General features: G+C 45.4%; 1 protein-coding gene across 1 annotated transcript in view; it reads left to right on the forward strand.

Moving 5' to 3' along the window:
• PPA2 (inorganic pyrophosphatase 2) overlaps positions 1-14,240 on the forward strand; it is a 460,434-nt gene that overhangs the window by 392,369 nt on the left and 53,825 nt on the right. The window contains exon 10 of the mRNA XM_078676619.1: positions 55-124. Within this exon, the coding sequence (XP_078532745.1) occupies positions 55-124 (70 nt within the window). The remainder of the gene's footprint in view (positions 1-54; positions 125-14,240) is intronic.

Consider the following 14,240-nt stretch of genomic DNA (forward strand, 5'->3'; position numbering starts at 1 on the left):
CTCTTTCACTATTTTCTTTTTCCTTCTCTTCCTTTTACATTATCATGCTTCCAGCAAAAACACAGCCTCGCGGGACAACCCCTTTTGGTGCAGTGAAGATGATGCCCGGGCCCTAGTTGAATGTGTAAGTGTTTGTGTAATTGTTACGAAGGCAAATGGGGCTCGTATTTCTGTACCCAGACCACAACCTCTCCAGTATGTTTACCACTTGGGTTACGCTTTCCTTGGGGTTCGTGCCCTCTCCTTTTTCATTTGTCCTTTCTCCTCCTTTTCCCACTCAATTTTTCGATCTTCTGCGTTACATCTACTGGGGAGAAAACGGTCTACCTTCTCAGTATCTCTACTTTTTGTTTCTTTTACTATGTTGGCTTGCTATCTAACCTCCGTATTTATTATCTCTTCCCCCTCCCTTTGTCATCTTCATTCAACTTTCATGTTGCTCCCCCAACCTCGCTATCTACCTTCTTTACTTAATCAAACATAGTGTATCTCTTTCTACACGTTTCACTCTATCCTTCGAGGTCGGTAATTTAAATGGGTAATAATAACACTTATTATTTACGGCACTTCGAAATTAAAGAACAACTGTGTTAACTATAGAAAAATTGCAGAATGAAGCTGTGCATAAAAAAGCAAGATGAAATTTGAAGAATAGATTTAATTACGATTTTACATAAAGCATGTTGATACATATCTGTTCAGTGGGAGAATCATATAAAAGAGTACCAGATTTAAATTTTAAAAGTAAAACGTTAAATGATGAAGTGTCAACTCAATGCGGCAGGCCTTATTGTTATGTAGCGCGTGTATTTCCATAATCTAAAATATGTCTTCGCAGTACTGATCAGATTGGGTCAGAGTTATAGCCTATGGAGTAGTACACTAGCTCGTGAGCGACTCTGATAAAAGCAGACAGGCACGATAAACGTTTTTGTCGATCTTTTATGAAATGGACAAAAAGACCAGTGGATTTTAGTGTCCCTGAAGTGACATAAGCATATCCCCCATCTTGTCGGAGCACTTCCATGAATTATTGCCCGTCAAGGTAATAAGTTTCAATCAATATCGAATGAATACATTTTAAACGTAAAAATATGCCTCCCTTCCTTTGGTACCTTTTAGAGGGAACTGTTTTTTTTTCCCACAAATTTCTTTGAGTTCTGAATCTTTCCATTAAATATATTTTAACACAAAGGGAAGGCTTTATGTGCCCAAGATTTTTAAAGCAAAAATTGATGGACAGAAAGTTGAAGAATGACAAACATTCACCCCAGTACAGAGATCTGGGCCTAAATCCATCATTTGTATCTCCTTATGCCACACCAGTTTAAACCCAGCCATATGCAAATCAGTCTTGACCTTGCTCCCCATGGGAACAGCCCACCCTAACTGCCAAGCCTGTTCCTCCCTGGACGGAAACAAGCCTCCTGGGACTGGTTTCGGGCTTTCGGCCCTCTTCAGCCAGGCTAGCTTGAATCCAGCGGCATGGAGAGCATGGGACACACATCTGGGCATACCCGTCCCAATTGGAGTGACAATGGATTAAAACCAAGGTCTTTGTGACTGGGGGTGAAGGTTTGCATTGTCCAGCATTCCGCCCATCCTTTGTTCCTTTTGCTCATAATTTTTAAAGGGCATCCTTCATATAAAAATTAGATGACATTCATAGCATAATAAAACTATACATTTCCTATAATAGTTTGAGTTAATACAGCATAACCCTTGGCTTTTCTCATGTCACCTTTTTTAGACAGTGATGACTGTGGATACCGGCAAAACCTGCCTTGCAGCTGTTGGAACCTAAAGGAACAAGCATGATCAGTCCTTCTCTATAACCAAAGAGGACAACAAAAAGATGAATTATGGACCTACTGCATTGCTTCTCTCCAATCAGACGCCCCAAGGCTCCCTATTACTTGAGCTGGCCCTCTTTGAGCCTCTGGTCTCATGTGGCCTGTAGTGTCTTAAGTGTGAGGTGTCATGGCTTGGTTGGTATGCCTTACCTCTATGGCCCTTCATGTTAGCACTGAATAATCATCAGCTGCAGACAGCTTGTAGGGCCGCCAAATTCTTGCAGAAGGCGAGCCTTCTAATCCTGAAAACTGAAAAAATGGGGACCACCTGCCCCAAACCGAAGGACTGATGAGCAAGATATGGCTCAAAACACTGACAAAGTAATATGACTTTTAAACGATCAATGTTTTTAAAGATTGTTGACGTATTTTTACTTAAGGCCAGTTCGAATATTTCTTTCTTTTCTTTTATGTATTTAATATTGTAAAGGTTTTAATTAACCATACACAATAAATTACTTTACTTTACTTTACTTTGGCCCTTCTCGCACCTGCAGGGTTGTCAGGGTTCAGCCTTGTTAGGAAATCATAGTGCACTGGGCCATGAGTTGACTGGTGTCCGGCGGTGCATTGAGATGAGACAACAAGTGACGGTTACTCCACTTAATTAAAGCTACTAGCTGCCTGTGCTTTTAGCCCTCCTTGCCCTTGGACAGGATAAAAATGGGGTTAATTAGACAACCTCCTATACCGGGATGAGTTGGTGAATATTCTTAACCCATGACCCTTGAACAGGGTAAGGGGAGGACAGGGCAATAATAGATTCAACCACACTTGGACAAGGCACAGGATTGTCTTTCAATCTCCCCTGACCACCCTTGGTCAAACCGGCGTGAGCCTTAAAGACTCAAATATCTCTTCCACCCCTAGGGCAAGGCAGGGGGCATTTTAACCCCCTTGCACATTTTCTTTTTTTAATTCTCCTGATATTAAGAAACTGAGGACATATTTTTTTTGTTTTAATGGAAGACCCTCCGATCCTAAAGCTAAGGGGGATGGACAGACCTACCCTCCAGCCCCCATTCTTGTGCAAGGCTTGATGGCGAAAATAGCAACATTATTCACCCACCGTCCTTGAGTGGGAGGTGTGTTCTTTTCCACTCCCCTAGCCCATATTGTTCAGACCCGCTCCCTTCTGCAAGTCAGTAGGCAATCGTACAATCCTGTGCCTTTGTGAAAGGCATGGGATTTGTTCCTCAGTATTCTGCCGTTCATACTTACACAAGTCATTGGTGGAAGAGGGGCTTTATTCACCCCACCCATTCTTCAGCAAGGATAGAGGGATAGGGTCTGAGACAAAATGAGGGACAGACAGACAGGACAAAGGGACACAGCTTGGAATACAGTGACAAAATGACAGAGAAAGAATGACAGTTGGCCAGGGACATGGAGAGCGAGAGGGACAGGAAAGGAAGGCTAGAGTCAGAGACAGGCGGATCTGTGAGGGTGGGGATCATAGTCGGGCACCAAGACTGAGGGAGAAGCAGAGGGACCGGGCAGAATGACAGGTATGGCGACAAAGGTGCAGAGACAGATGGTAAGGGTCGGAGACCCAAGGACAGGGATAGGAACAGAGAGACATGAACGGGGGGCAGAGAGGAGGACATGTACTGGAAATAGAGAGCTAAACAGTGAAAGAGGGGCACCAAAAACGGTCACTAATATATACCCACAAACCCACCATCAGACACCTACACACCCGTTATCTTACACCCACATATCCACCATCATACAGCAGAGTACCCGCCTTGAAACACTCACCATCATATACCCTCTATCACATGCCCACAAACTCACCTTCGGATGTCCACATGCACATCATACATCCACCATCAAAAACCACACACGCACACACCATCATAAATTCACACACCACTGTATGCCGTCAAAGCTGACATCATTAGCCAACACTCTTGCAATCATATGCCATTCTCGAGCGCGAGGCGCGCCACAGACACGCCCACTCTGTTGGCCACGCCCCCTCGACCTCTTGTGTATATATAGCGAGCGCTGAAGCGAGGCGCTTCATTAGCTATTGGACTCCTGAGGCGGAAGCCGGGAGAATGCATAACTTTGTTTTTTTTAAATTTTAAACTGTGATAACGTGTTCCTATCACTTCCCCATCCTACCTGCACTTCTTGGCTTCTCTCTAAACAGCGCTCCACGCTGCAACGACCCCTCACCTCCAGCCGCCATTCTCGAGCGCGAGGCGCGCCACAGACACGCCCACTCTGTTGGCCACGCCCCCTTCAACACCTCGCCTCACGACCATAAAATATGTGTCTTGGTAGGAAGCGCAGCGAACGAGCGCAGCGGGCGCGACGATTGCGCGCCGAAGGCGCGCCTAAGGCTAGCCCGTCTGCGCCCGTCCGCGACCGGCCGGGACTAGGGGCTTTACACTCTGCCCCACTTATCACCTATAGCCCGGACCTACTCCGCAGCTACCAGGGCCCCTGGCCCATCACGACCAGTACCAGTTCTCGCATCTCTGCTCTCGGCATAGCCTCCCTCCTTCCCCTCCATCACCCTCCTCCTATTCTGGATACCCCGCCTACGACCTGTAGGCCTGCTCCTCCGCCAAACCCTAAAACCATCACAGCTTTCTACCTCAACACCCGTTCTGCTGTTGCCCACTCGCACGAACTCTCGGTCTTGCTGGACTTACAGGCCCCATATCTCCTTTTCTTAACCGAGACCTGGTTCTGCGATGACTCCCTCCCTGCACTCCTATCCACCCTTCCAACCTCCTACTATGCCCTTAGGGCTGACCGCCCTTCGGGCAGAGCCGGGGGCGGCGTGGCAGTCATTGCACGTACCGATCTCCCTTTTCAAATTCTTCCTCTACCTAACATTGCTACCACCGAATTCCTGGTGATTCGCACAGTATCCACTTCCCCTCCTCTTACCTGTTTCCTCACTTATCGTCCTCCTCAGTCCCCCCTACAGTTTCTCCCAGATTTTTTGGAGGTCTTGGCTACCATTGCAATTAACAATTCCTCCATCCTGCTCCTCGGCGACTTTAATTTCTGGCCTTCCGATCCTGCCGAATGTCTGTCATCTAAGGATTTTTCCGAAACCCTCCACTCCCTTAACTTTACACCCCATGTTCACTCCCCCACCCACATCAAGGGTCACCAGCTTGACCAGATCTGGTCCTTGAACTGTCCTGTGGAATCCTTATCTATCTCCCCTTGCACCTGGTCCGACCACCATTTGATTTCATTTCTCCTTCCTACCCTTCCCCCAGCTATGCCCCCCCGACCCAAAAACACCTGGGTCCGATCATGGGGCCGGGTCAATCTTGAGAATCTCTCCTCTCTCCTCGCTGGTTCTCTCCCGCCTCTTCAGGGCCTCACTACCATCTCCCAGGCTGACGCTATAGACCAGTGGCTCTCCCGCAGCTGCGACTCCGTTGCCCCGCTCAAGCGCATTACCTCTAAACGCGACAAAGACGCCAACCGGTGGTTTAACCAAGAGCTTAAAGCCACCAAACTAACAGTTCGCCGCGCAGAGCGGGCCTGGAGGAGAAACTACTGCCCCTCTTTGAAACTGGAATATATCAATATCCTTAACCAGTACAAAAAAAGCATCCTGGAGGCCAAAACAGCCTATTTCTCCTCCAAAATCATAGCAGCGGAGAACCAGTCTAAGGAGATCTTCTCCATCGTTCACAACCTGGCATTCTCGGACAGAACTACGCTTAAACCAGCCCCGTCCAATGACCTCTGTCTTTCTCTTAATAATTATTTCATTCAGAAAATTATCACCATTAAGGCCAACATCCCCCCACCTCCCCCTTCTTTTGTGGATCCCCAATGTCCCCCTCCCAAAGGCAAACTAACTTTCTTTCCCCCTATCACCCGGGAAAACCTGACTTCATTGGTGCCTTTGATCAAATCTGGCTCCCCTCTTGACCCTTGTCCTGCCCATATCCTCCGTCACATCTTTGTCTCCTGTCCAGATCCCCCCCTTCACCTCCTCAACAGCTCCCTCGCGCAAGGCTTAGTTCCTAGCTCCTTGAAGTCTGCGGTAATTGTGCCCATCTTGAAAAAACCTGGGGCAGATCCTTCTGTCCCTGCCAATTTCCGCCCCATCTCCCTCCTGCCATTTCTAGCTAAGGTGCTCGAGCGCCACGTCACCTGCGCTCTGAGCTCCTTTGTGGAGAAACATGGAGCCCTTGCCCCCCGCCAAGCCGGTTTCCGCCCCGCACACTCCACGGAGTCCGTGGTCATGTCGGTCCTTGACACCCTCAGGGAGGGTATTGACACCAATCATCACCAGGCCCTTGTGCTCCTCGACCTCTCAGCCGCCTTTGATACGGTGGACCACAACATCTTACTTTCCCGTATCAGGGCGGCGGGGATCGAGGGGACTGCCCTGGTCTGGTTGTCCTCCTTTCTGAGCGACCGCACCCAGGCTGTCCGCCTGGGTGACTTCACTGCGGACTTCCGGAAAGTCCAGTGCGGGGTCCCTCAAGGTTCATCTCTCTCCCCCCTTTTGTTTAACCTATACATCGCCCCTCTTATCTTTTCTCTCCAACAGATGGAGGTCGCCGTATTTAACTATGCGGATGACCTCCAGCTGGTCTTTGATCTTTCCTCTCCTTCTGCTGTCCTTAACTTTCAAACTGTCATGTTTCACATCAGGGACTGGATGAGCCACAATCACCTCAAACTTAACCCGGACAAAACCGAGTTGGTATTGACGGGCGGCTCATCCAGCCCCTGGTCTCCCCTCTTCTGGCCTCCTTCTCTTGGTTCTCCTCCTGTCCCCTCCCCCTCAGTTAAAACACTAGGCATTAAGCTCAATTCCCAACTCACCCTCCACTCCCAGGTTAGCTCTGTGGTATCTTCCTCTTTCCTCTCACTGCGTACTATACGCAAGGTGTCCCGCTTCTTTACCTTTTCTGCTCTCAAACTTATCATTCTGGCCATGGTGGTGTCCCGCCTGGACTACGGGAACGCTCTGTATGCCGGTATTCCTGCATACAGCTTGCGCCGCCTACAACAGATCCAAAACCAGGCGGCCCGCCTAGCCTTCAACCTTCCCAAATTCCACCACTCTACCCCACTTCTGAAATCTCTCCATTGGCTCCCAGTGCGGGCTAGAATTCAATTCAAGCTCGCATCCATCACTTTCCTGGCCCGATTGGACCTGGCACCCGCCTTCATCTCCTCTGAGATTGTTCCCTATGTCCCCTCTAGGGAACTACGTTCTTCTTCCCAGTCCCTCCTCTCCATCCCCCGCTTCCGGAGAAAGAAGTGGGGCGGCTCCAGATTTGCCATTCTGGCACCAACCCTTTGGAATTCCCTTCCCCTTCATCTTCGTGCCATTACCCTCTATCCCCAATTCCGCAAAAGTCTTAAAACCTACCTATTCACAAAATCCTTTGAATAAATTCCCATTCCTCTCTCCCTGCTCTTAACCCTCAGCCCCTACTAGCTACAGCGCCAAGAAACCGCCGGTATACGTGCGCTTTAAAAGTGCTTTTAAACTCAAACTCAAACTCATATGCCAGTTCACTCACTATTAATCACACTCACATATCCACTATCAGATATCCATCAACCAAATCATGTCAACACATATGTCATCGTACACCATCGTACCACCAAACACCCACCCACCATTTTACACCCACATATCTACCATCAGATGATTGTTTACCCGCCATTACAGGCCAGCTCGTCCACATTATGCAGCCACTCACCTATCACATCACTGGTGTTGTGTTCGGGTATTTCTCTTATGTTTATGGTAGAACCTGGAACACTCATGTGAATGTTCCAGATATGTCATATTAGCTGTGATGTACTGAGGTGTTGGTGGTCGTTTCCCGACATCATGAATAAAGTATGCTGGAACTCTTCTACTGTGCTAACCTGAGTAGATTCTTACCTTTACAATTACCCGTAAACATCAGCCATTATATGTGCACACTCCCACTTTACACAGTTACAATCATATTTCAAAACACCCATCATCATACATCCACAGGATAAACGTCAAGTTAAGGTAATCTTTCAAATTGCCATGGGAGGTGTTGGGCACCTCATCGGAAGAAACACAGCAGGCGTAGGATTTGGAGGTGAGTAGTTTTACTGCAGCTTCTTCCATAGACACCTCATCCTCCAGACAACAGCAACAAATGGCTCACTATTCAAGTGATAACATTCCTAACAAGAACATTCTGCAATGGAACAGGAATCCTGGGAGACACGGCTGAAACAGGATGACATGTAAGGAACAACAGTATGACACCACATCACCTCCCTCTTTATCAACATGGGAGAAAGCAAGGAGAGAGAAAAAACAGAAGCAAAACAAGGGGAAATATATATAGTTAAAAAAACGGTGATGACCATTATGACACGCAATCTTGTAAACAAGGGGGTATCCTCCTTTGCCAATTAGACCTCCTTCCCACAGTTTGTGAAGGAGGGGTAGCTTCAGTACAAGAATTATCAGCAACACATATGGGAGGACACTTCACAATTCTGCTGAGATTCCAAATCATGTGGTCTTGAGTTTTGTTGGCGTTACCCAAGAGCTTAACAATCTTTAAGGGTTGACCAAACTTCGACTTACCAAATCTTCTTTCTGGAAGTTTTACACGAACCCAATCATCAACCTGAACAGCAGTTTCCTTCACAGCTTTTCTCACATCAAACCCAATTTTCCTCTTCACCATTTTCTCCAACTCTGTCTTTCCATCGGTCAGTGCAGTCCACCACTCTACCAGCTTCCATTCTCCTAGACGTCACCCAAAGGGGCGTGACTTGGGTATTGGCAACTCTCCCTTTAAACAATCTAAAGGGAGAAACTCCAGTGGAAGAATGTGGAGTGAACCTGTACTCACACACCTTCTTCTTTACTGCCTCTTCCCAGTCACCACCAGAGACAACAGCTAACTGCAAAGCTTCCTTGAGTACCTTCACGAATCTCTCAACAACACTGTTGCACTCGGGATGATATAGAGAAGCACGCATATGAACAACGCCTCTATCTCTCAAAAAAGTTTCCACCACGGTGAAGGTGAATTGGACACCATTGTCCGGCAAAGCAGACGCTGGTAACCCTTCACTAGCAAAAAGTTCATCTAGAAAATTGACAACTGTCCTGGAATCAAATCAAATGAACAATTTTAACTTCTGGCCACCTGAAAAACATGTCAACACAGACTAAGACATAGCGATCCTGCAACCTTATCTTCACAGGACCCAAAATGTCTACTGCGACATCAACCCAGGGGCCATCAGCTTGTTTCCTGATAACCATCGGTTGGGTCCTGCACTTGTATCTTATCGCTATTAGCACATTGGGAACAACTTTGCACAAGTCTTACTAGGTGCACATCCATAGCAGGCCACAAATAGGCCTCCCTAACCCTTTCTTTAGTTTTTGCAATGCCCATGTGACTAGAATGGGCATTGCCCACCAATTTGTCATGTAGATTCTTTAGCACTACCAATCTGGTTCCTCTAAAAATAAAACCGTTCGAGACAGACAACTCTTCTTTCACACACCAATACCCCTTGAGCTGTTCACTACAATCATGTTTCCCATACCAACCACCTTGTACGTAGGTAATGACTTGCTGCAGAATGGGATCTGCATTTGGACCATCAGACCACTCTACTTCCGTTAAAACTCCTTCGCTCACCACACACACCTTCAAATCTTCATCAACATCCTCGCCAGCAAAATAATTATCATTATCAAAGGAATCCAGGGCATCAGATCCACCAAGCCTAGACAAACAATCCGCTAGGATGTTGCTTGAACCTGGTATATAGGAAAACTCAAAGTCCTGTAGGAAACTACCCATTTCATTATTCTATGGGAGACCCAATCAATACCTCTCTTACCAAATACTTCTTTCAACTGTTTGTGATCAGACACAACAGAAAAACTTTTGCCCCACAGAATTTGTTTTTGTTTGCTCATATCCCAGTAGACCCCCAATGCCTCTTTCTCTACGACTGAGTAGTTGAGCTCAGCTCCCCTAAGAGGCCTAGATATGAATAGGATGGTGTTGTCAAACTTTTTACCAGGCTGTAGCAAAACAGCACCCAGTCCTTTACCACTGGCGTTAGTCATGATATATAACTCTTTGTAAGGGTCAAAACTGGCCAAATTCAGAGCTTTGCTCAAACATTTCTTTATACAATCAAATTCCTCACAACAAGCTTGAGTCCAAACAAACTAATGTCCTTCTTAAAAAGTTCTTTCATGCATTCAGTTTTCTGTGCAAAGCCTGGCACGAATTTGTTGTAAAACTCTGCCATTCCCAAGAACTTTACAAGTTCATCTTTGTTTTGTGGAGAATTAAGGCTAGATATGGCATCAACCAAAGAGGGTCTGAGACTAATGCCAGCAGCTCACACCAAATGACCCAAGTATTCTATCTCACTCACATCAAACATACACTTATTCAGTCTTAGGACGAGACCAGAGCCCAGTAGTTTAGATAAGACCTCCATCAACCTCTTATTATGCTCCTGCAAGTTCACACCATGGATAAGAACATCGTCATGGTAAACATTTACTCCATCAATACCACCCAGCCGATTCTCCATCACTCTTTGAAATACCGAGGCAGCAGAGATGAGCCCAAATGGCATTCTAAGGAATTTAAAAGTTCCGAAAGGAGAAATGAAGGCTGCGAGTTCTTGACATGAGGGATGAAGTCTGACTTGATAGTAAGCCGAAGAGAGATCCGACGTTGAAAAATGTGTGGTCCCACCCAAAGTGGACAACATTTCTGATATAGTGGAAATGGGATAATGATCAACTACAACAGCTTTGTTCGGTTCCCTCAAGGCAATGCACAATCGGGTCTCCCCGTTGGCTTTGCGAGCCATCACCACCAGAGAAACTCATCCGGTGGCTTCAACCTCTCGAATAACTCCATTATTTAAAAACTTGTCCAATTCTGTTCTCATTTTCCTGTGACTAACAGCACATTTCTGACCTTCGCTACTCTAGGCATGGCATCAGATTTTAGCTTTATAAGGTGTGCATAATTTTTGAGACAACCCAACCTATTGCTAAAAACATCTGGAAATCTTGTAATCCAATCCTCACCACCAGTCACCGTCGCAACTGCAGGAGATTCACTCAAACAGACTGAGGGATACTGATTAGGATTTAAATATATGTGTAAGTCACGTTGGTGACTCCAGCTGATGAGGGAATCACCTTTCATCGAAACATACATTTTTCCTGCAACCACCCGTCCTTTAAAATCAATGGTGCCCCAAAAATAACCCAACAAGTCGATGATCTGACCCCCCATAACCTCTAAGTATGATTTCAGGTTTGAGAAGGTCTATCTTCCCAGAGAGTTGTTTCTCGTAGAAGGCTTTTGGTATGAGAGTAATCCTAGCACCGGAGTTGAACAACATTTTAACAGCATTATCATTGACTAAAACCTGTTCAAATGGCCCATCAACTGTTTGTTCCCGGACTTGACACACTATTACATCTTGATCATCATGATCATAAATGTCAACTTCTCGGACCTTCTCCTGGTCTTTAATGGATCTGCAACATTTATAAAGGTGTCCCTTTCTTTTGCATATCGAACAAACAACCTTCCACCCTGGACAAACCTTGAAGTTGGCCATGTAGCCTAGATTCCCGCACCTGCAACACCTACCCTGAAATGTTTTAGTGTTAACATAAGGGCGAGTAGATTTGGTCGCATTAGAAATGCCATCCGGAATAGGCTTGTGAGATCTGTCTGAGGAGTGAATCTTCACCTCCTTAACTTCTCCACTGTCGCTCTTAGGGCCAACAGTATCCCTGCGGATAGTCTCAACACAGGCTTTGTAATGCTCATGCTTTTTCAATGTAGTTAACACTTCATGAAGACTTTCTTTAGCTTTAGCTAACGAACAACCCAACATCAGCTGATCTCGCAGTCTTTCATCGAGACTACCAGCAAAGGAGTAAGTAGATGCTAGTTTACGCAAAAGCGGTTATATATTGCTCCACAGACTCTTCTTGCCTTTGCATTCTCTTCCCAAAGTGATACCTCTCCAAAATCATGCTCACTTTGGGAAGATAATGCAAGTCCATCTTCTTTATGCAGATCTCCTATTCATTCAGTGTGAACGCTTCACTGTCTGGAAGATCTGGGAGGTGTTCAAATACCTCTTGCCCCACAGATCCTAGACAATGTAGAAACAGAGAAGATTTTCTTTTGGCACTCAATAAAGTACCACACATTGTAGCATAATTAGTAAACACCTTCTTCCATTTTAGCCAAGCCAAGGGAAGATTACCAGGAGCTGACAGAAAGAAAGGCGGAGGGGTGACGTTTTGCATGATGGCAATAGTAAAATACAAACTGAAATGAAAGAACTGTTACAGTGCCAGACAGAAAGAGTATGCAACAACTTTCACAGGGCAGTAACAAGAAAAAGTTAATGAGTTAAACAAATGCAGCTGAGAAAGATGGATATTTCAAGCTGTGCAGATCAGCGTAAGTGTTTAAAGCAAAGCAAATTCAGAACACAGCTGTGCAGATCAGCGTTGAAGAAAACGATCTGCAGTATAGATATGAATTCAGAGAAACAGGGAGTGACCCCACTATCCAAGAGACAGGGTACCACAGGTAATTAACAAAACAAACTCACTTGGGCCAGAAAAAAGAAATATTTTTCTCCAGTTTCACTCAGCAATATCTGCACTGCCAACCATAAAGACACTTCAGCAGTTTGTTTTGATTATTAGATATGAAGTCATACAGGGTGGATTGACGTTGAATTTGAAAAAGTGCTTGAAGACAAGCTGTCCAGACCAGCGTGTAGAAAAACAGCTGTGCAGATCAGCGTTGGCGATAGATCAGCGTGAAAGTAAAAGAAAGCCCACTTACCCGTGTGGATTTAAAGAGCACAAAGAGGCTCACAACATACCGATACCAAAGTGCCTCTCAAACGGTAACAAAAGAACATTGGAGTCAGTGCGACGTAGAAGTTAAGTCAGGCAGGAGTCGCAGTAGCACAGTCAGGCACAGGTAAGATGGCCGCCAACAGGATGACATGTAAGGAACAACAGTGGGACACCACACCACACCTTGCTACCTCAACCTTGACTCCACCATACACTTAGCAACATGAAACACAGAAAGTAACAGAGTGACGGTTAGGCCTGTCATCTTTACGGTGACCTTCTCCCAAACTTTTTGTCTGCTTTCCTCCTATTTTTACTGTATCTTTTTTTTGGCCATACGACTCTGAGCCCTTTACCACCGCTGACCAGCTGAAGCGCATGTGCTTCTCCCAAGGTAACATTGATATACATGATTGGCATATTTAGTTTATTTATAAGTCCCTTGTAAAGTGGTATTCTGTTATAAAGATGCTCTGACACTGGATAAGTTGAAGTTCAGGTTTAATGAAGGAAACATCACCAACAGCTCTCTAAGATGCAGCAAACTCCTCCAGGCTCCAAGGCTACAATGCCACTGGAATGTCCAGGAGTAGAATCATATGACATGTGAAAGAATGTATCTATGTCATAACTTATTGTGAAAAGAAACATGCATTTGTATATTACAACACATCCCCTTTACCAAGGAAAAGGAGAAACAAGAAGTAATATTATTAAAACAAAACTAAACATTGAAACAAGAGAAACACACCTGAAAAGGAAGTATAAATTAAAGCATATTAAACATAGTCTCTGAGATGAGCTGGAGCCTGATGAGTTCTCTGAGGAAACCTTCTAAAAGGAACAGTTCCATCCCCATTAGTAGGAGCGGAAGAGTAGGAAGAATCCACAAGGGAAGAAGGAGAAGAATTTCCAGGGGAGAACTTAACAAGCCTAGACATGCTCCATTTACAGCCATTTTGTAGGGTAACAACATTTTTGTGAATCTTTGTAATCTTGAAAGGACCCATGAACTCAGAAGATCCTTTCTTAGAAAATCTAGGTTTTTTAACCAGGACCCATTCTCCCACACTCCACAACATTGGTTTGGTAGAATTTTTTAGATCATAACGTTCTTTGTATCTTTGTTGGTGAGAGAGAATTCTATCTCCCACACTTCCCCTATCCAAAAGAAGAGAAGATTTAAGGGGAAGCCAAGGGGGGTTTAATTTAGATGTGGCATGTCTACCTCGTAATAGGAAAAATGGGGAAGATTTAGAAATGTAGTTGACAGTGGTGCGATGCGCCCACCAAGTATCACGCAAAACATCCTTAAGTGAACATTTCATTTCAATAGCTCTCTGCACACATGCTTTAACAACACGATTCATTCGTTCAGCTAGGCCATTGGCTTGAGGTGCATAGAGTGCGGTTTTAAGATGGCAAATACCATGGTCACTTAAGAAAAATTCCATGTCAGAGGAAATAAACTGGACACCATTATCTGT

This window comes from Lissotriton helveticus, chromosome 2_1 (genome assembly GCF_964261635.1).
Source record: "Lissotriton helveticus chromosome 2_1, aLisHel1.1, whole genome shotgun sequence".
NCBI classification, from domain to species: domain Eukaryota; kingdom Metazoa; phylum Chordata; class Amphibia; order Caudata; family Salamandridae; genus Lissotriton; species Lissotriton helveticus.